The following is a 23,530-nucleotide window of genomic DNA, read 5'->3' as shown; positions in this document are numbered from 1 at the left end:
CTTGAGGAGATATATAGCTTAGACCCTGCAGTACAGCAAACAGAACAAAGTAGAAACTACAACCAAACAAGTCAGTATAGTATGTTCATAAGCCCTCACCCGGTGAATATTAATTAAAAGATTAAATGCAGAAAATCATGTCAAATGTATGTGAAAATGCCAAAAAAAAACTCTAGCATTGTTCAGAAACAAAGTGTTGTCAGGTAGAGAAAATATCTCAAATATCCTGGTGACCAATATCTTCTTAGAAGAATCCTCCTTCCTTCAAGATATGCACTATATGTGCATACCCTATTTAGGGTATTCAAGACAACCAACAATGCGATTCAAGAGTTGGAAATTACCCTCTTTGACTATATGATAAAACAATAATCAAATCCATTTGTGATTTCCTCCACAATGTTAGGCTCAAGAGCTTTGGGTGGGGGGGTAAAACCATGTGCATAAAGTATATTCAATCCTTATCTGCTACTTAATACTCATTCACTTGAGTGATGTATTTTCCAACAATGCAGAGAGGCAAATGGTTATGTGGGCTATGTCAGCAAAGATATAATGCTTCTTTAGCATCATCTTGAATGGAAATAAATATTATGCAAAATCGGGAAAATATTAAGGTGGTAAAGATATTAATGCTTCTTTAGCATTTATCTTGCAGTTGCCAGTACAAAACACTCAAAGAAACAAATAACTCCAGCAGCAAATATTACCAGTTCATTGTGCTTTTTTACTTTCTTAGGATGACACCATATCACAAATCCTACAACAGATCTACACATCCCAAGAAAGTATCTTTTGACTTTATTAATTCCTTAAGTAGTGTTCTTATTACTACAAACTAGTTAAACATAGTGCTGATTAGTTCACTTCTGTCCTGATCGCAGCACTGTAAAAAAACAATTAATCCAAAGTAACTAAACATCTCTTGAAAGAATCAAAATAGAGAACCAACTTTTTGATAAATTCAGCAGATAAAAATTCCATTAATCCTTAACCAAACAAGAAGGCATCCCTAGCCTTGGTCTCTGTCCAAATGAAAGGAAGAGCAGTGACAAATCTTTAACATTATCTGCCCATAAATGGTATCATAAATCAAGGTTTGATTACACATCACTGCTAAATATTTCTTTTTCCGTCTCTCATTAACTTGACTCCATACAGCACAAAATCAAGAACTGATATATTACATCCCATCCAGAGAAGACCCAAGATAGCTTGGATTGACATGACGCTCTTTTTTGCGACAAATTCCCAAATATATTGCTATAAATAGCAATGTTCCTTTGTCTCCAAATTGTAGGCTTCATAACATCCATAAGCTTCAAAGGCCGTCATCCTATGGCAGCCACTTTATTATAATAGATCTGTTAATAGACAAATTCACTGGTGACCATAATGTCCAACCTTCGCCAGCCCTTGCGAAAAGATAAGAGATACCATTTCGAGTATAGGTATAGCGAAATCTCTAGAAAAATATATCTATACCCTATGCATTCTAATGTAATACACAAAGTTCAATGCCAAAGAGTTATCGGCTTACTTACCTCAATAATAAGATCCAGATCCACCGCTGCCCATGTAACTGCTACCGCCGCCGGCACCTCTGCCAGAATACATTGACGAATATGAGCTGCCGCCAACCTACATTGCATGGACAATACATAAGAATGTAACAAAACATACACAGAACACTAATTCCTATTGACATTGGGAAAGGACGGGAAAATTACATCACTTCCACGAGAAACGTAATCACCACCATAACTTGACGAGTACATGCCTCCAACATCACTGCCACCATAAGATCCTGATAGACAAAAAATAATAGAATTGTAAGTAAAGAAAACTTCAATGTTGAAAAGAAGAGACCAGACTATTTGCAACGAAATTCACCTCCACCATAACCTGTTCCCTGCCGACTGCTGTACATCCCGTGTGATTCTTGACCAGAAATAGAACTTCGGCTGCCACTGCCATATCCAAGATTTGATCTTCCAACTCTACGAATCAAAATGTAAGAATGAATTACAGGACAACAAACAATATGGTTAGTGTGGAGAATTGCAAAACTGTAATATTAGATTAAACTAACCTATCACCATAAGCATCACCATACTGTGAAGCACTGCCCCCATAATCATATTCCATTCGAGCTCTTGATTGACGAGCACCAGTATCAGCATATCGCGGGGGAACATCATCCTGATTAGACATATGTATTATATTAATACTTAGGATTTAATACTGTTAAAACTCTCCACTAACTTTCTCTTGATTTGCTAACTGTTAACTAACACATAACTTCCAAATAATTGCTAAGTCCAGACCAAGCTTGCAAATAATTTCTAACTTTTTCCTTTAATCACATCCAAACTGTAATTGTTTTCAAATTCTAACAAGTGAGTCTAACCAACAACTTAGCAATTTCACTCTAACCTTTTCTCTATTAACAGGACACCTCCAAAAGCTCCACAGCACATAAAAGTCATAACATATCCAAACCTGCTAACAGAAGTAAAAATATATCAACCAAATTTAACTGATAACTCAACTAAAACTAACTTCATCGAAAGCCAACATCCATAATCTTGCATCAATAATCCAACAGCAGTTCCAGAAATCGATTTCAAATATTCAAGCAAGGCAATGCCCAACAGCAGCATATGCATAGCAGAAAAATCCAAAGCTGCGAATAACTAGGCAACTAAAACCTGAAAGTCACAGTAAGAGAAAACGATTTTAGAAATTAACCCAACTCACAATCCAGGTTTCAGAACTATAATCAGTTTCTTTTCAATAACCTGTTTTAGTCCAAATCAACATAACCAATCTATTTTCCTTCTTATTCACAAACTTAATCGCATCCCGTAACCAACCCCAAGTGCAATTGCTCTGTCAAAAAATGAATAGATCCTTAACAAACTATTTAACAGAAATTAACAGTGTTAAAATCATTCCCAACAACCATACTCTTCAAATCTAACTGAAATTTAACCTGCCTTAACCATTCTACCCGAGCTACCCGACTCGATTACGGCTTCCAAACTATATAAACATACATCACTCTTCAATCAAAAAGGAACAATTCTCAAAGCTCACTCATCACTATCATAACCTCTATTCACCATTTTTCTCTCCCTTCTAACCTTGCACAAAGGTCAATTAGGAAGCCATTGGAGCTTCACATCGAAGCTGCAATTATGCTTGATCTAGGATTCGTCTCCACACAACGATTCACACAGAGCATTTGTTCACACGCGACGCACACAAGAATTCACGTAACAGAGTTTCAATGAATCTTTCATCATACACAACAATCACAAAAGCACACGCGAAGAGGAGAAGAAGGAAGAAGCATCGCACAAAATAGAAGAATCAAAGGGAAGAAGGAGGGGATTCTGAAGATTACCTGAAGGCGCCTTCATCTTCATGTTCGTTCGCTCTGAATTCAATTTTCACCGGGCCACTCCGCCGTCTTACAGGTTGGTGAAATTCCATTTTTCTCGATCGATTCTCCTTACTATGGTGTATTTTGTAGTCCATGGAGCCAATCCCTTATGGTTTGGTCTCCGAATCTCCCTTTGCTCGCGTTTAATTCAAGATTTAGTGAGTTAGGGTTCATTTGATTTTGGTTTGGTTTGGATGTTTGACTGAAAATTGAGAGGCATTGAGGTTGATTTGTGATAGAGGACGAAGAGACGGTCTTAATGGTGTAACGAAAGTGATGATATGCCCTCCGCCGCTGCCGGAGGCGATTCCGGCGCGAAGGAGACGGAGGGAGTACGGTGAGCCTTGAAGCAGGTTTTGGTTTGAATGGGGTAACACTGGACTTAGGTAAATTATCCTTTTCTTTTTAATTGAAAGACTTTAAACAGCGCTTTCTCAAAAGCGCTGACTAAGGTCTATATTTAAAAGCGCTTTTTAAAAGCGCTGTCTAAGGGGGGGTCTTAGACAGCGCTTTCTAAAAGCGCTGTCTAAGACCCCCCCTTAGACAGCGCTTTCATTTTTTTTTAGAACATTTTCCGTGTTTTATTTTTATTTTAACCTTAGACAGCGCTTTCTTTTAAAAGCGCTGTCTAAGATGCGCTGTTAAAAAACCTTTTTGGCGTAGTGTTAGGCACTGGCACAATGTTGGCCACCCATAGAGGATATGTAGAAGTAACCAGAAACCCCGCATCAATTTGCTTCTGGACTTCCTCTTTGATCTTCACTGCCATATCTGGATGAGTTCTTCTGAGCTTCTACTTCACAGGCACGCACTCAGGCTTCAAAGGCAGGAAATGTTGCATAATATTTGTATCTAGACCCGGCATGACTTCATACGACCAAGCGAAGATATCAGAATATTCTCGTAGCAAACTGATCAACCCCTTCTTGACAGACTCTTCAAGGAGCGCCCCAATCTTCACCATACGAACACAATCTTCAGACCCCAAGTTGACTGTTTCCAGATCTTCGAGGTGCGGATGAATGATCTTCTTCTCGTGCTCAAGGAGACGGGTAATCTCATCAGGAATCCCCTCAACATCATCTTCCTCTGCCTCAAATACAGGGAATTCAAAATTAGGAGATGGCGTTGGATCATTATGTTCAATGGGTTTTAGAATCAACCTGCATAATGATTTTGGTTAATGAAAAGCTTTAGAATTTAAACAAGCAAATCATTATGCAGATGAAAAGATTGCTTTTATTCTTGTTTTTTAGGTTTTTTTTTTTGTGATCACCGATTTCATGCAAAAAGCAAAAAGTGAAAACAAATGGAAAAATAAATGTTTAACATGCATTAATTGAATGAAATATCATTGTATATATGATGCCAAGAATGTCATCACTTCTCCTTTTGGCATGGGAGAAGGGTTTTTGAACAAAGTGAACAAATTACGCTGACTTATGAATGACCGTAGGAACATCCACAGCGATCCAATTATGGCAGATCCCGCCTGGGATAATGAAGTTCCTCAAATCCTCTGCGTCCTCTTCTAGAATAGCAGCAGTTTCCTTAGCTTGATCAGCATGGATGAAACCTCCACTCTTGAACAGTCCTTTCTCATTGAATGCCCCAAAAGAATAGCCAATGCCAGCCCGGGATTTGTTATCTTCAAGCTCAATCATCTTCCCTAAACCAGCAATTGCACCACATTCAATGGCCAGTTTCACATCACGATAGGAAGCAAATGAAGGAGACTTCTTCTCAATCGGCTCATCAATAGACAAAGCTTGGAAAGGCGTTCCAACTTCATCTTCAGCATCAATATATGAGAACGAAGATAGGTGGCTAACCAGGAGAGCCTTTTCTCCCCCTACCACAACCAATTTCTTATTCTTGACGAATTTCAGCTTCTGGTGTAGGGTGGATGTCACGGCGCCAGCCTCGTGAATCCATGGTCTGCCAAGGAGACAACTATAAGATGGGTGGATATCCATAACCTGAAAGGTAACTTGGAAATCACTTGGTCCAATCTTGATTGGGAGATCAACTTCCCCAATCACGGTCTTACGTGACCCATCGAAAGCTTTCACAACAACACCACTCTGCCTCATGGGAGGCCCCTGATATGACAATCTCGAAAGAGTGGTCTTTGGCAATACATTCAAAGATGACCCAGTGTCCACCAGCACGTTGGACATGGCGTCGGTCTTGCAATTCATGGAAATATGTAAAGCCATGTTGTGGTCTCTTCCCTCCTCAGGGAGATCAGCGTCACAGAAACTCAACGTGTTGTAAGCGGTGATGTTTGCAACAATACTATCAAACTGTTCAATTGTGACGTCATGATCAACATAAGCCACGTCCAATACTTTCTGCAGAGTCTCCCTATGGGGTTCTGAATTCAGAAGCAAAGATAGTACGGAGATCTTGGACGGTATTTGTAGAAGCTGGTCTACAACGTTGTACTCACTCTTCTTGATGAGCCTCAGCATCTCATCACAGTCTTCATTCACAGTGCCACTAGGGCCAACAGAAGAAGTAGGAGTCTTTTGTACAGAGGAGGGTTTAGCAACAGCAAGTGCCGGATTCGGAACATTCACCGCAGTCCCAACCGGACGCTCAGCAGAATCAGAAACAACATGAGGCTTCGGGGTGCAGAAAACACACGACCACTACGGGTCAACCCGCTCACATCAGCAATATTAACGACAGAGGTTAAAGGCAACGACACTTCTTTCCCATCTTCAACAGCAATCGGATTATAGCGGAAGGGAATCGCTCTATCTGAAGCATAAGGCACAGGGCCTGTAGGCTTGATCACCAAGGAAAGAGAGACCTTCGGCTTGCTACCATCATAACGGATGACAACAGGCTCAGGAATCTTGAACACAGGAGAAATCACATTCACCTCTGGTTCATCTTCATCAACATTTCTGTTCTGAAGAATCTCAATGGTACCATCATCTAGCAGCTCCTGAAGCTCTCTGCGCACTTGGCGACAACCCAGACGATTGACAGAGTAGATACGGCATTTGTCATGGTCGTGCTCCATATGACTGTAATCACACAGCAGATGATGCAACTCAACCAATGACTGTCGAATATGGCTTACATATTTGACCTTATATTTGCCAGGGCAACCCTGGACCATGTTAACCAACTTCCCATGCTCGGGCAATGGGTTCTTCGTAACATTAGGGCCTGAGTCCTCAAAGCTCAGAATGCCGCATCTCATAAGGTCTTGAACCTTAGTCTTCAATGGATAGCAGTTCTCTATATTGTGACCGGGAGCACCGGAATGATAAACACAATGCTGGTCGGGCTTGTACCACCACTGCGGGTTAGCAGGTACAGTCGGAGGATCCCTCGGGGTAATCAGTTTCCGCTCTATTAAAGAGGGATATAGCTCAGCATATGACATAGGAATAGGATCGAAAGTGATCTTCTTCCTATCATAATTCAAATTAGCCTGATTACTGTTGCCACGAGGCTGGTAAGCCTGTTGTTGTGGGCGATGCTGCTGTTGATACTGAGGTTGAGGTTGATTATGCTGATTGTTGTCTCTGAAGACAGGTGCTATATGAGCCACCTGATGCTGACTGCTGGCATGACACACAGGCTTCCTCTTGGCAGAGGGTGTTCTAGGTTTAACATGGGATTGCACAACATGTGCCTCCCCATCTTTCTTCTTAAATGCCCCATATCATTTAGAAGAGATTTCATCCTTAGTCAAACGTCCTTCCCGGACTCCTTCCTCCAATCGCATCCCCATGTTCACCATTTCGGTGAAATCAGAGGGAGCACTAGCGACCATCCGCTCATAATAAAATGAACTAAGAGTTTTCAGAAAGATCTTAGTCATTTCCTTCTCTTCCAGCGGAGGAATAATCTGAGCTGCCAGCTCTCGCCACCTCTGGGCGTACTCTTTAAATGTCTCTTTGTCCTTCTGGGACATGGCTCTGAGTTGATCACGGTCAGGAGCCATATCCATATTATATTTGTACTGCTTGACGAAGGCTTCGCCAAGATCGTTGAAGGAACGGATGTTTGCACTATCAAGGCTCATATACCAACAAAGAGCTGCACCAGACAAACTATCCTGGAAATAATGAATCAGCAACTGATCATTATCAGTTTGAGTAGACATTTTCCTGGCATACATAACCAGGTGGCTGAGCGGGCAGGTGTTCCCCTTATACTTTTCAAAGTCTGGGACTTTGAATTTGACGGGTATCTTAACACCGGGAACCAAACACAGTTCAGCAGCAGACTTGCCGAACAAATCTTTCCCTCGAAGAGTCTTCAATTCCTTGTGGAGTTCAAGGAATTGGTCATTCATCGCATCCATCTTTTCATTAACATCTGGGCCCTCAGACGGCTCAGAATGTTAGATGGTGTCGTCTACCCTGGGAATGGTATGCACGACAGGAGGAGGCATCGCAAGGACCGGGCTAGATGCCGACATGGAAGCAAATGTAGGAGCTGGAATATCTGGCATAAAACCTGGAGGCATACCCCACGGAAACCGGGCTGGCATGGCATTCGGCATGAAGTGGGCACTGGCAGCTGGCACAGTTGAGGAGACAATCTCCGATATAACAGTCCTCTGGGGAGGAGTGGCAGGAGGTGGAGATGGTTGATTCTGAGCAGCCAGAAACTGCTCCACCAGAGCACTCAGTCTAGCGACCTCTTCTTTCAGCTCTCGGTTCTCTTGTTCAAGTTGATCCATCACTCTTGCAGAATTAGCTTGGGTGTAGTACCGATGAGTCAGCTTGTCTTCAAAATAAATGAAGAGCACAAAGTTAGGCCACGGACAAGAAGACCAGAACAACACCTGCTTATGCAAATGACGCATGCAATGCTTGTGCATATGCTCTATTTTTATTTCAAGGAACTTTTAGGGTTCTATTTGAAAATTTTGAATATTTAAAGCATTTAATCGCATATGGAAAATATCTCATCAAATATATATTCGAGACAAAGAAGTACAGCATTGTTGATCATATTACAAGGGAAAAGGAAAATGAACATCCTATGGATCCCTAGAAGCTCGAGATGCCGGAAGACGAGATGCACAAAGCTTCTTGATCTCTCTCTCATATGCTGCTTCCATATCCGCTTTCTCTTTAGCAAGTCGATCATACTTCCTCTTTTAGAATTTGGAAGACTGAGGACGCAGAGAAGTCCAGGTATCATTCGGATCATCTATCACCTGGTGCTCGAGGAATTCGATCAGAGCGTCCTTCTCCTTAAGTTGTTGAAGCAACTCTTCTCTTTCACGGATCCAGGCACGTGAAAGGTCTTCTTCTCTCAACTCCCCTACGCCTTGGTTAGGGAGGGTTGATGGCCCAACCACAACCAACGGTGTAGGTCTCGGATAATCATATGGCATAAGATACTCAGAAGCTCTCTGTCTGACCCAAGAAGTATACGGCTCCAAAGCAATGCAGTTCTTTGGACCCAACTCATTTCTAACCTTCTTGTGAATCTTGCGCCAAGCGCGGACCATCCTGGCTTTCAGGCCTTGGGGATCTTTACCCTCCTGAAAGAACACACCTTCTAACAGAATGTTATGAGGTTTATCCTTTAGGGGGAACCCAAGCTGCAGACGTGCTAAGATAGGGTTGTAGCTGATCCCACCACATGTACCAAGAAGAGGCACATTAGGGAATTCACCACAATAATCAATGATCTGAACTGTATCATACACGCGATCATACCAAGAGATATCGTCATTAGTGAGAGACATGAGTCTCGTAGACCACCGTAGACATCCCTTATTCTCCTTGAAAGCGACCGTCTGCGGTAAGTGAGAAATAAACCACTTATACAACAGAGGCAAACAGCACACAATAACTCCTCCACCTTTTGCATTCCTCAGATGCAAAGAGAAATAGGCATCACCCAACAGAGTAGGAACGAGATTAAGAACAGAAAAGATCCTAATGGCGTTCACATCCACAAATTTGTCGATGTTGGGGAACAATACCAAACCAAAGATGAGCAACACGAATATGGCCTCAAAGGCATCCTCACTCATGGCCTTCCCATAAACCGTAGCTTGAGCGACGAGGAAATCGGAAGGAAGACCCTGAATTCCACCTTTGGTGGTCATATGTGCTTCAATCAGGGATTCATCTATGTGCAATAAGTCTGCAATCTCTCGAGAAGTCGGAATACTCTCTAAGCCACTGAACGGCACCTGATCCAGAATGGGAATACCCACAAGATGAGCATACTCCTCGAGCGTAGGCAACAACTGAAAGTCTGGAAAAGAGAAGCAGTGATACAGAGGATCATAGAACTGCGCCAAAGTACTCATTAACGCTTCGTCCACCTGAGTAGTCAACAGAGGCAGAAGCTTCCCATAACGAGCTTTGAAACCCAAGGGATCTAATACATAAGATGTCAGATTCCTTAACTCTTTCACATCGGGCTGTCTAAAGCTGTACTTCTTTGTATGCCTTTTTGGTCTTTCCATGTCTGAAAATTTTGCAAATAAACCCTTTAAGTTCCTTGAAAATTTTCGGATTTTTCTGATGACATGAATGCGGATGAATGCATGAATGTATGAATGCAACAATCACTCTCAAGGATCAAGCAAGGCACACCAGACAAAGGTCATGGGAAAGCTCATAGTATCCTTAATATCAATCATCCATTTTGGCGGATTATGGTTTTCACCTTATCGACACCCAAGTTCCATTGATATTAACAATACATGAACCGGCTCAATCATCCTTAATATCAACCATCCATTTTGGTGGATTATGGTTTTCACCTTATCGACACCCAAGTTCCATTGATATTAAGGATGTCTGAACGACTCAACCACGAATCACGGGTTTGTTGAGAGTCACGAGCATGGAGTCTCGGTTAAGAACCATCCAAAGGGAGTGTACTAGGGTTTAAACCTGCCGAACATGTTCTACAAGAGGTTCCCATAGTCATCATCCCATCTTTCGAATATTATCAGAGGAACGAATACTCGTATTCCAAAAATATTCTCAAGAGAGACTCTTATGAGTGTAGTATCGCGTAACAATCGCATCAGATCTTACATCTGAACGACCTCCGCACTACGTCCTAAAAATAGGCCAAGATGGGCATGGTAAACTAAGGTCCTTGGCTTCTAAGGCACATGTTAAAAGAATAATGCCTAACCACAAATAACTTGTGTGACATTATTAATCCAACATGACCTCCACCAAGTGAATGGACTCGCAAGTCAACTTGCTAAGGAATACTCCACACAAGTCGACGAGACTATGCCATTCTCCTATCCTAAGGTGCACTCGAGTTCGGGTATAGAACTCATCTCACAGAGATCACCAAGAAAACAAGCAATTGTATATCAAGCAATTCAAGCATTACAATTAATACAGTAATCCCAAATTGTATAAAAATATGTCATATAACAAGTAAACAAATATCATACAACAAGGGTGAAAAGTAGGCAAAACCACCAAGGATTACCTCCCCAGCAGAGTCGCCACTTTTCTGTAGCGGTGTATTCGTCACTTTATGATTTATTGATTAAATCAAAAGCAAAGCATACAAAGATAGAGTCGCCACCGCACTTTTATTTATCCAAAGGAATGGCTAAAAAGCGAACAAAAGCCTAAGAAGTTTTACACATAGAAAACTAATGAAAAGATCAGAGATCTGGGTAAGGGGTTAATTACGCAATGGGAAGGTGTTAGGCACCCAAAACGTCCTAGGTACTCCTAGGGAGCCCTTTTCACAACTTGTTGTATGAAATGTTATTTGTTTATGAAATATTTATTGTGCAAACATGGATTGAAGGGATGAGAAAAGAATATACAAGTTATTATTTTTGTGTTTGAACGGATGAACCCGTTGCCTACGTACCTTTCCATGGAAGGTAAGGATCAAAACGCCGTAGTTCGGCTAAAAGATTTCCAAAAACATGAGTGGATTGATTTTAAAACAAAAGCCCTAAGGTCTTTCGTTATCCACGGGAGAAAACTCAACCTTATACAAACAACAAGTCCACCATGTGAGAAAAGCTTCAACTTGCTAGTGAGGGGTTAACCCTATAATAAGCAAGGAAGTCTTACAATTCAATCACTAAGGACAAAAGGTGAGATTAACATCAACCAACTAGGATAAATCAAACCTATGGCTAATGTATGAAAACTTATCAAGAATGGACAAAGCCACAAAACAATTGAATGGGTGGAATTAATCAATTAGAATTTATTCACAAAAGATGGTCAAAGTATGATTAGAATTCAATTCAAAGAAGTATTATGAAAATGAAATTTGGAAAATCAAAGGCCTAAGGCCTAGGTTTCTAATTTGAAAAGAAGTGAAGATGTTTGCACAATAGTTTTCAAGTTTTTGGATTAACATGCACATGGAGGTTTAAAGAAACAAAAAGGTGGGAGGATGCGGAAGTAAAACTTCTTAGATGTTCACCTCTTGAAATCATATGTAGATGATTCAAGTGATTCCTTTGGAATGAGGCAACAAGCAAATAAGCAAATGAACAAAGCAAAATGGATACCGGATGCCAATCAATGGACTTATTCCAATCTCCTAAAACAAAATGGATACCGGATGCCAATCAATGGACTTATACCAATCTCCTAAAACAAAGAAACAATGATACCAGATGCCAATCAATGGACTTATACTAGTCTCACAAAACAAAGAAACAATGATACCAGATGCCAATAAATGGACTTATACTAGTCTCACAAAACAAAATGGATACCGGATGCCAATCAATGGACTTATACCAATCTCCTAACACAAAGAGAAACATGGATACCGGATGCCAATCAATGGACTTATACCAATCTCCTAAAACAAAATGAAACAATGATACCAGATGCCAATCAATGGACTTATACTAGTCTCACAAAACAAAATGGATACCGGATGCCAATCAATGGACTTATACCAATCTCCTAAAGCAAAGAGCAAACATGGATACCAGATGCCAATCAATGGACTTATACTAGTCTCCTACCATATCATGGGAAACAACTTCCAATTAATTGACTTATGCTTGCCTCCTCCATGGACAAAACAGAATGCTACAAAGCAAAGTTTATGAAATGATACACAAATGATGATGATAAATGCACAAAGGCACACTCAAGCAAATATGCACAGATGAATCAAGTAAGCAAACAAACAAGTCAGTTAGCACACACTATATACAATCAATTAGGCTCAAGCAAGGTTAGGCTTTAGAGCCAACTGGAATGGGGTATTTTGAGCTCTTAACCCTAACATTGAGAGTTAGGGTGAAGCAGATGAAAAGGAGATGAGGGGTGTGCCTCATAGCTCTTATCCCTGGTCAGGGAGAGCTTTGATCAATGGAAAGGGTGGGAGTTCAGAAAGTTGGAACTCTTCTCCACCAATAGACTCTATAAGATCTTGGGTTATTATTCACCATGCATCAACACATGGTGTGAGCAAGGTGAATGACACACTGAGTAGCAGGAGATGGATTACACATCTCTTTTATCTGCCAATTGCCTCATAAGAGGACTTTTCCTGCTTGGCACAAAGATTAAACAAACACAAGCATTGCCTCTTAAGGAGGACTTCAGACAGGTGCCTACCAATAACAGTAGGTCTTCCAGACTACATGAAGATTAGAGATTATACCTAAGTGGTTAAGAAACCAAGCAAAAGCAAAGTTCACAATGAACTTAAAGCAACTTAGGTACCTGTGGAAACACTAAACAGATCAGTACAATACTCAGACAAACAGACAACAGTTAATAAGCAACAGACAATCCCAATGTACAAAAATGTGTAAACCAAAAGCAAAACTCAAATGAGTTAGCATCAACCTACAAAACACATAATGTGTTAGTAATCACAAGCAAACATCAATGCTCAAATGATGGAGCATCATCAACCATGACATTTGAATGCTTAAACCTGAAATCAAAGCTCAAACATAAGCAACAAACCACTAGGTCAAAGCCTAGGGTCAAAGATGGAGAAAAAAATTTAAAACAGGAGCTGAAATTTAACATGAATCAACATCAATCACATCTTGACACATTCCAAAAGGTCTCATATCAAAATCAATTACCAAAAGCATTTCATGATCAATTGAAGTTCAAGGCAATTTTAAAGCTCATATGTGATCAATCAGAATGAAAAATCTCAATTAAATCAGAAATGATTCAAATAATTCCAACAAAATTCATGATCAATCACAACATTCATAACATGTATCACACAAAAAATCAGAAGCATAGGACATCATTTGGCATGGCAAACACATCATACAAGTTGAACATCAAAAGCTGTGACACAAATTGTCACACCAAATCAAAACCAAAATGTCAAGCAATGTGTCTAGTTATAGCATGCAAAATTTCACATTCATTGGATAAGAAACAAGCGTTTCATGAAGGAATAAGCAAGGCAAGGTCAAGAATGGATACATGCTCAGTCAACCTAGCATAAAATAAATTCCAGCCAAGCAGAATTTGTAAAATCATGATGATAAAAAACTAGAGAGAACAAGGATCACAATGCAAAAAAACTGGTATTTTTTGGATTAATTTTCAATTTAATATGCATTTTACAAGTTGAGAAAAAATTAAAAAAAAACATGTGAAGCATAGCATGGAATATGTGAAGGGAAAATGAGAAAATGAATGAAGCATTTGAAATATTGCCACAGCCAGGAATCGAATTCAGTCAACATTCAAATATGTGCGCGCCTTGAAACGACATTATTTCAACTCAAACCCTAGCGCGCCAAAGGATTTCGTAGCTAAATTTGAAAATCATAGCAAAATTGAAGTAGATTTGCAGCTAATCTGGAAACGATGAAGGTTCAAAGGTTGAAGATGAAGATCATCATGATCTTCATCTGGATTTTCCAGATTTCTCAAAACATGTCCAGAAATTAAAATCAAGCACAACATCATGTAGTACATTCAACATACATCAAAGATCCACAATTATTTCATGCAAAAACATCCGAACACGCACGGATCGAAGAAAATGAGATTCAACATCAAAACTTTCAATCACTCATATCTAGCTCAAAACAGCATCAATTTGCACGATTCAAAGCTCAGCATAACCAGCACAAAGAGATCTACAACATCATGGCAAGGAAATTCAAAAGTAAGAGATTCGATTTGTAACCTCTTGAAGAGCAGAACTGGATTTGGCTTGATTCAAGGCTTGTGATAGCTTCAATATTCCTCTATGATGCTTGTACAGGTGATTGAAAGAGAGAATGAAGCTCAATTGCACACGATCTCAACAGAATTTGAAATCACCATCAATGCTTCCATCTTCGAGTATGCTTCAATATGGCACTGTTTCTCTTGGTTCCACGTCCAGTTCTTCTCAAGAACACTTCAGGATCATGAATCAAGCAATGGAATATGCTTTGATGTGAAGAATTTTGAAGAAAGTTTGAGAGAATTTTTTTTGAGAATTTGAGATTCAGATCTGAAAGTTGTTGCTTCTCCTGAAAACAGTTAGGTTTTAGTTTATATATGCAATGCTAATCATGCTCTAATCAGGTTTAGATCAAATGCAAATGAAATTAGCAAGTTATGGAGTGTAAGTGCAAATTGGTTTTTCACCTCTATGCATGAAATGCATGTGTGAACAGTGCACGAATCTGATTCAAATCCACTCAAACAAGGCCCATGATAGTTTTGGAAATGGTTTTGTAAGCTCATAATTCACCAAAATGATTTTATGGAATTTCCTTCTCAAAACTTCATGAATGTGCACATGATCATGCAAGTGAAATTCATGTCATGTAATGGATGTTTTGGAAAGTAGAGGTCAAGATGAACAAAATGTAAAAAGAGCCACTCATTTTGGAGCTTTGGTTGAGAAGTTATGCCCATTTGAAGTTCCATGCACACTTTTCCATGATTTGATCATATCTCTTCAACCACACATGAGGAATCCATGATCTTGGACTTTTTGGAAATGGGAGAGAAAGATCTACAACTTTCATGTTCAACAAAATTTCATTTGAAGCTTTCTTGATGATGTAATTTGAAGTTGAAGTTGGTCCAAAACCTTTCCATTTTTGGAAAGTTCAAATTATAGGTCACTTGCTATTTTTGGAAATTCTTGACCTGACTTCAAATTCTTCAATGTGAATGTTTGAAATGTCAAATGAGACTTGTTTGAACATGAATGAAGTATTTCTAATCACTTCCCACCTCCAAATCCACAGTTGACTTTGCAGTTGACTTTCTAGGTCTCCAGTTGACTGGGAAATGTTCTGATGAAATTCAAGCCTCTACCACTTGGGATTTTGCTTCAAAATAACATCATAGCTCATATTAACTCTTGATGAATGATTGTGGGGTCCAAATCTCAAGAATGACCACCATCTATTGCTCAATGAATGCTTTAATTGCATTGACCTGTTATTGCTTCATCTGCAAGACAAAGGTTAGATGACATATTTTTGTACTTTTTGGTTAGTGATAAAAAGAAAAACAATGACATACAAATGCAATGAATGCTTGGTGATCAAGAATCGCTCTAAAAAAGATGACCCACCCACAGGGAAGGAAGCAAGGTGTCCAATGATCCTTGAGGCTATGCAATGATATGGTATGATGCCATGAGGGATCTTAGGGACAAAATTGGGGTCTTATAGATAGGCACATTAGAGAATTCACCACAACTGTCAATAATGTCCAAGCTACCCAATGTAGAATCATACCAAACAATATCATCATTAGAGAGAGACATAAGTCTTTGAGACTACCATAGACATTGTTTGTTCTCCAAAAAAGCAGACGTCTGAGGCAAGTGTGAAATAAACCACATGTATAGAAGAGGAACACAACACACAATAGTCCCACCACCTTTAGAATTCATTAAATGCAAAGAAAAATGCATGTCACCTAACAGAGTCGGAACATGATTCCCAATCAAGAAGATTCTAATGGCATTAACATCAACAAAACCGTCAATGTTAATGAACAAAGCAAAACCATAGATGAGCAACACTAAGATGGCTTCAAAAGAATCCATGTTATCGGCTTGAGCGAAGACAACGACTTTACCAATGAGGAACTCAGAATTCAACCGAAACATTCATCCTTTCTTCACCCAATGAGTCTCAATCTCAGACTTCTCCAAATGAAGAGCTTCATCTATAATATGAGATATGGGAATCTCCTCCAATACACTAAAAGGTACCTTGTCAGAAACGGGTATGCCCAAGAGATGGGTATATTCCTCTAACATAGGCACAAGTTGATAATCGGGAAAAGTGAAGCAACGGTAGAGAGGGTCATAAAACTGAACCAAAACACTCAAGAGTCCCTTAACCACTGTCGCAACCCGAAAAATACAGAGGTGCGAAAAAACAACCGGCGAGAAAGAAAATGACAGAAGAGTCGCCACCGTGCGTTATTTATCCCAAAGGAGGGAAAGGAAACGCTCGAAGTAAACCTGGAGAAAGGAAAGGAAAAGACAAGGTCTCGCAACCAAATCTTGGGTTCGGGAGTCGATTATGCGAAGGGAAGGTATTAGCACCCCTACGCATCCGTAGTACTCTACGGGATCCACTCTTGTTTGTTTCTTGTCTAAAGGGTGTGTGTTTATCTAATGTACTATTCTAACCCTTTGATTCCAGTCTCTCGTCAGATAAAAAGTGTAAGAAAAACCCCGACCAGAATCAAGAAGAAGATATCAGCCCCTGGGAATAGATAAACATGTGTTGGATGATTTGAATGCAAAATGATGTGATGCAATGCAGTGACATGGAAATCGGGACTGCTGTATCCGCTTGAACATCTGTCGGGTTGCACTGTTTGAAGAGAAAACCCACTGAAGAATATAATATAAGATCAAAACTCTGCTCTAGAAAACCGGGTTGGTTGGAGGTTAAGGTTTCCTGAATTTAGCCCGCCCCTCACTGGTAGGTTCTAAGAACAGAAGTTTGTCAGCTTCAGCCCTTCAGTCGAGAATAATACGTTTACCACTGAAGGTTTGGCATTATTTCGGGATAAAAGACCTCCGCTGACTCCCCTCAACAGGATATCCTAAAGCAAGTTCCCAGTCTCGGGGTCCTCAGATTGAGCAGCGAGAATGCGCCCACCAGAGCTAACATAAACGCGTCTCGGAGGAGAGGCCTCGACTGAGTTCTCGGGAAATGGTCACCAGAGTCGACGATTTCTAAAGGAATATCTGTCGTTATGGAACACCCATAGGACAAAATATATCCAACAGAAACCTCGTCTGGAATGTGGGTCTCATGAACGACTTAACGTAGCAACATACCACGCAAGCCTCATGACTATCCACTCTAACACCTATGTGTACACTCAAGCCTGGGTAGTGGGCTTATCTCTCATAGAACAGTCCCAACCCAACAAACAAACAACCCACAGAACCCACAGATACAACCAACATATGTACATGAATGCAATAAGGTAAAGCAGGTAAATGCTAAAAATAAATAACTGTACAAAAGAATAAACACCCAACAAACAAGAAACCTACAAAAGCTAGGAGGGACTCGCTTAGGGAAACCGGGTCCCCAGCAGAGTCGCCAGCTGTCGCAACCCGAAAAATACAGAGGTGCGAAAAAACAACCGGCGAGAAAGAAAATGACAGAAGAGTCGCCACCGTGCGTTATTTATCCCAAAGGAGGGAAAGGAAACGCTCGAAGTAAACCTGGAGAAAGGAAAGGAAAAGACAAGGTCTCGCAACCAAATCTTGGGTTCGGGAGTCGATTATGCGAAGGGAAGGTATTAGCACCCCTACGCATCCGTAGTACTCTACGGGATCCACTCTTGTTTGTTTCTTGTCTAAAGGGTGTGTGTTTATCTAATGTACTATTTACTAAAAGAAGAGGGTCAAAGAAAATGACTCGCACGGATGTCGCATCCATTGCATACGTATCTCATCTGAAATGAGAATCAGAGTCTTCGTAGCTCGGCTACCTATGGGTTAAAGAGGAGTGTGCTCGCTAAGACGTTGCGTCTTATGCCTACGTATCTCATCGGGAATGAGAATCAGAGCAAAACGTAGTTCAGCCTAACTACGGGAATAAGGGTCTCGATTGCAACTAGGGCAAGAGAAAGGGAATGTCTCGATCGCAACGAGGGCGAGAGAAAGGATCACAACGAGGGTGAAAGCAAACAAGGATTAGTTGTTAGTTGTTAGTCAAACTCGGCAAGACATCGCATCTTGTGCCTACGTATCTCATCTGAACATGAGAATCAGAGTTGCCGTAGTTCGACTCACGCACGCCGAAACAAACACACGCACAGACGCTGAGACGTCAAAACAAACACACAGACAGGCAAACATGGAATCCGAACGCCAATCGCTAAACTTGCATCAGATTCTGAACCAAACAAAACCACACTGGAAACCAGATGCCACTTGATGGACTTATACCGGACTCCAAGCACACAACAATAGGATACGGAATGCCAATCGCTGGGCTTACATCCATATCCTAACACACACAAGAAGAAACAAGCAACAAGTTACTAAGGAGTCGGGAACTCGAGCCTAGCAACTGTCAAGCAAACACACACAAAAAAGGAAAAGGGTGCCCGGAGAGATCTCGCACGATCTCCTGCCGACGTACCTCATCTGGTATGAGAATCAGGGCGACGTAGTTCCCCTACATAGGGATTGCCATCTGAACATGGACTTACAAAGGAGGACACCAGTTGTGTCAAAGGAGAGTGGGCGATGTGTTCACGTCCTAGCAGTAGGTGTCGCAGCTCGCTGAATCGAGTCTTAGGCAGTTACCTCTTTGCAATAGGACGGACCACGTGCCACGAGATCGGAGACGCTCAGAAAGGTCTAGAAGTGGGGAAGCTCTGCCCTAGAGTTGTCATGCAATATGTACTTAGGTGTTAGGATTTACAAATCTACACTCGGAAAAGCGTCATCTATCTCTACTCAACAAACGTATCTGAAACATTGTTTTGTATCTCTTATGACAATACATCTTTCATTTTAAAAGGTTTTTGATTGGTCGCACGGCGGCGAGAAAAAAAGAGTTTGATTGGTTGGATGTGCTTTGAGTGATGGCCAGAACCAGGATTGGCGAGATATACATCTCGAATCCTAGCCTCAGGAGTGCATGGTATACACCATGTTCCATTTCCATCTTTATTTGCAAAAGTGTTTAATAGAGAATTAAGTGTTTTGAATTTGATTGAGAAAGGGTTTGGAGAAACCGCATTGACAATTTTAGGCGATGGCGAGAGTTAAGATTGGCGAGGCATACGTCTCGAATCTTAACCTCAGGAGTGCATGGTATACACCATGTTCCATTTCCACCTTTATCGAAAAAAGTGTTAAATAAGAATTAGGTATTTTGAGTTTTTGTTGTGAAAATGACTTGACCTAGATCAAGTATTGATGGACGTTTGAGAAAGATTTGAATGGGTGTTTGATAGAGCAAAGTGGGTAAATCGGATGATGGCGAGAGCTAGGATTGGTGAGATATACATCTCGAATCCTAGTCTCAGGAGTGCGTGGTATACACCACGTTCCACTTCCATCTTTATTGAAAAAGTCTTGACTATGAATTAATATTTTTTGAGTTTTTATTAGAGAAAATGGCTTGACGTTGAATCAAGCATTTGATGAAAGTTTGAAAGAAAAGGAATAGAATAGGAATGAATTGATTTGTTTATTGAGAAAATACTCGACGTTGGATCGAGTCATATTTTTGTATTTTTTTCAGAAATGGTGGATTTTACTCTTTGGTTAGTAGCTAAGTCAAGCAAATAAAGAAATGAAAAGCAGTAAAATTATTACACATCGGGGGAGTGGGGTACATTTTGTCAAATGGGGATTTGAAATACTGAAATAATTAAATCGGGCTCAAACAACAAATAATGCAATGTATGAGTGTAAGTGCAAGAGAACTGTCTCATTGTAAGAAGGCCCAAGAGTAAGCCATGTGAAGAAAATAACACAACAAGTTATATTTACAACACACTTAAAAATTAAATCGAAAAAAAAAGTAAAATCGGGATTTGCACGGATGGAAATTGAGGGACACACAAAACTTAAATGATATGCTCAAAGCCGGTTTTCACATATTGACAACAAATGGAAATGTCATATGTGATTAGTCAAAACGCGGCGAAATACTATCACTATATCGATAAAAATAATCATGGATAAATAACAAGAAAAATGTCAAATCCATAAATTAAAAAATCGATGTTTAAATGATAAATCAAGGAAAAACATTAAAATCAACAAGTGTTTTGAAAATGAGAATAATAAAATAAAATAAAAAGGAGTAAAAAATAAAAATAAAAATAAAGAAAAATAAAAATAAAAAAAGAAAAGTAAGAAATGTGGTACAAGGGTATCGAACCCGTACCCTAAGGCTTGCCAAACGACACCCTTACCAACCCAACCAACTTTGTTTGTTGATATTAACTTGTGTTCATTAATACATAAATTTAAAACATGTGTTGTATTGGTTAAAAGAAAAAAACAAGTTAACAAACTGGAAGCAATAACAACAGACATGAAACAAACAGAAAATAGGAAGCCACTCGTTACCTACTAAGTCGACGGAAGGAGTCTCAAACGTTGGTGAGTTGCTTAAAAAAACCGCGTTGTCGTGAGTTGGCTTGTTCACTGAGTCGTGTAGCTTCGACCTTCAAGCGTTAATCCGGCACAAGGAGTATGGCGTGGGGATTCAACTGGAAGATGGTGATAACGGTGGCGGAGTTTCACGATAGCTGGTTCAAAACGAAAATGGAAGGGGTGGTTCAACGGTAGGGTTTTCTTTGTGTGAGCAGTCTTCTTTTTTTCTCTAGGGTTTTTCGGCTCCCTCTGTTTTGCAGAATTCGCCTCCAAGTTTTTTTTTTTTTGTTTTTTTTTTGTTTTTTTTTTTAAGAAAAGGAGGGCAAATTTTGAGATGTTACAGCTGCCCCTATTCAATCTACTGTGAACCTGTCGATATGAATAGCCTCGGCTTTCTAACGATTAGGGTGAAGAGTGATTGAATACCAAGAACAGACGAACAATTTGCACTCCGCTGAGAAAATAATTAACAATGCCTGTCAGAATCGGCAAAGAAGCAATCTCAAAAGACGAATCCGTCTGGTACGGTGAAAATCGGCCTGAGTACCGAAACAGAAAGTTGACCTGGATACCAAAATAAATGGTAACACAGGAATACCCATGGCCTGAACGCCGCACATTAGTCTGAACACTAAGCATCGGAATATGAGACTATCAATGTTGGTCTGATCACCGGAAATCTGGTCTGAATACCACTTCGATCTGAAAATCAGAAAACTGGCCTGAATGTCACAAGTACTTCGACTTGATCGTCGGAAACCTCTTCGATCTGAAAATCGGAAACTGGCATGAATGCCCCAAGTACTTCGACCTGATCGTCGGAAACTTCTTCGATCTGAACATCGGAAAAAACTGGCCTGAATGCCACAAGTACTTCGACCTGATTGTCGGAAACTTCTTCGATCTGAACATCGGAAAAAACTGGCCTGAATGCCACAAGTACTTCGACCTGATCGTCGGAAACTTCTTCGATCTGAACATCGGAAAAAACTGGCCTGAATGCCACAAGTACTTCAACCTGATTGTCGGAAACTTCTTCGATCTGAAAATCGGAAAAAACTGGCTTGAATGCCATAAGTACTTCGACCTGATCGTCGGAAACTTCTTCGATCTGAACATCAGAAAAAACTGGCCTGAATGCCACAAGTACTTCAACCTGATTGTCGGAAACTTCTTCGATCTGAACATCGGGAAAGACTGGCCTGAATGCCACTTCGGTCTGGATACCGGGAACTTCATGCCTGTCAGCATCGGCAGAAAAAGGGAACAATAATAATTGAGGCGGCACGTGGGCCAACGACCCATGCTGGGGATAATAAGTCATGAACAACCTTCAGTCTGAGCACCGGAAACAAACTTCTGGCTTATCACTTGGGATACCGAGAATGTTTTATGCTTACATACGTATGTTTGAATTTTGCGATGGCGTAATGCTCCATGAAAATGGAAATGCTACGCGATTTGGGAGGATGCAATGCAATATGATTCTACATGCAGGGATGCAAAATGCTGGGGAAAATGCCAAGCTGAAGCAAGGAATCCCGTTGGGGAAATGATTATAAACTTCTGGACCCTGGCACTACTGTTGGAGATGCACAGCATAACGAACTATGTGGGGGAAATGACCGACCGCGCGATGTTCTGGCCATGGCGAGATACCGAGGCTCTGACTGGGGAGAGAACGGCGCTACCAACCTGTTGTTGGGGGAAGCGATAGTGGTTCTGGCAACCATAATCTACGAGAGATAGCTTAGCAGGGGGGAGCACACACTGATACGGTACCGAGGTTATGCTTCCAGGAAAGAGATCATCGACCTGGGATTGGAATCTTCGATCTGGCATCGAATCCCGAGGAGCAATTGCTTCTGCTGGGAAGATACAGTCTGGTACTGTCAACTCCGTTGGGGAGTGTAGTCTGGCACTGTCAACTCTACTAGGGATATACAGTCTGGCACTGTTAACTCTACTAGGGAGTGTATAGTCTGAAACACATGCTTGGGAGGCACCGTAGTGAGAACCTGCTGGGAATCTTAAGGAAATGCCCCGAGTGTACCTGTTCTGAATAGATGATTCAAAGTACTTAAAATTTACAGCAATTTTAAATGTTCATTGAGCATGTACCTGTAAAGCTTTTATGTTTCATGATGCAATGTTTATCAAAAATTCGGACGTCATTTTTGCAAACAAAACAGTAAGATGAAAATGAAAGCAGAGATATACTGAGTAACATGATTTTATTGATTGAATGGCCTCTGAATAGGCATTTACATCAGGAAGCAATCCCTGGAAAGAGGTAATCGCACAAAAGATAAAAAACAAAAAATTAATCTAATGGCAATGTGAAATGGATTTCTATTGGGTTCCAATTCTGCTATGACTCGCTCGTCTTCAAGATCTTCCAAATGATCAGCTTTCCGAAAAAGTGATTGGACTATTTCCTACCCTTTGAAAATTTCCAGTCATCGACGTGAGATGAGATTCAGAACTAACTCAGAACGCAGTCATTCGCCTAATCCCTAACTT

At 40.5% G+C, this 23,530-nt stretch overlaps 1 protein-coding gene across 2 annotated transcripts; it reads right to left on the bottom strand.

Annotated features, from left to right (window-relative positions):
• Positions 1-940: 940 nt before the first annotated feature.
• Positions 941-2,286, bottom strand: LOC127086648 (uncharacterized). Of its 2 annotated transcripts, none has more exons than XM_051027442.1 (5): positions 2,093-2,286; positions 1,894-2,000; positions 1,731-1,807; positions 1,545-1,641; positions 941-1,415 (listed from the first exon to the last, which is right to left on the bottom strand). In XM_051027442.1, exons 1-4 carry the CDS (start codon positions 2,212-2,214, stop codon positions 1,546-1,548), a joined length of 402 nt encoding a protein of 133 aa, XP_050883399.1. In that variant the 5' UTR covers positions 2,215-2,286; the 3' UTR covers positions 941-1,415; position 1,545. The 2 variants fall into 2 exon arrangements, with proteins under 2 accessions (XP_050883399.1, XP_050883398.1); XM_051027441.1 differs by having other exon boundaries at positions 941-1,364; positions 2,093-2,231.
• Between the last annotated feature and the right edge of the window lie 21,244 nt (positions 2,287-23,530).

Source organism: Lathyrus oleraceus, chromosome 5 (genome assembly GCF_024323335.1).
Source record: "Lathyrus oleraceus cultivar Zhongwan6 chromosome 5, CAAS_Psat_ZW6_1.0, whole genome shotgun sequence".
Classification (NCBI taxonomy): domain Eukaryota; kingdom Viridiplantae; phylum Streptophyta; class Magnoliopsida; order Fabales; family Fabaceae; genus Lathyrus; species Lathyrus oleraceus.
Note: the sequence above shows the minus strand (reverse complement) of the source record. Positions and strands in the feature narration are given on the sequence as shown.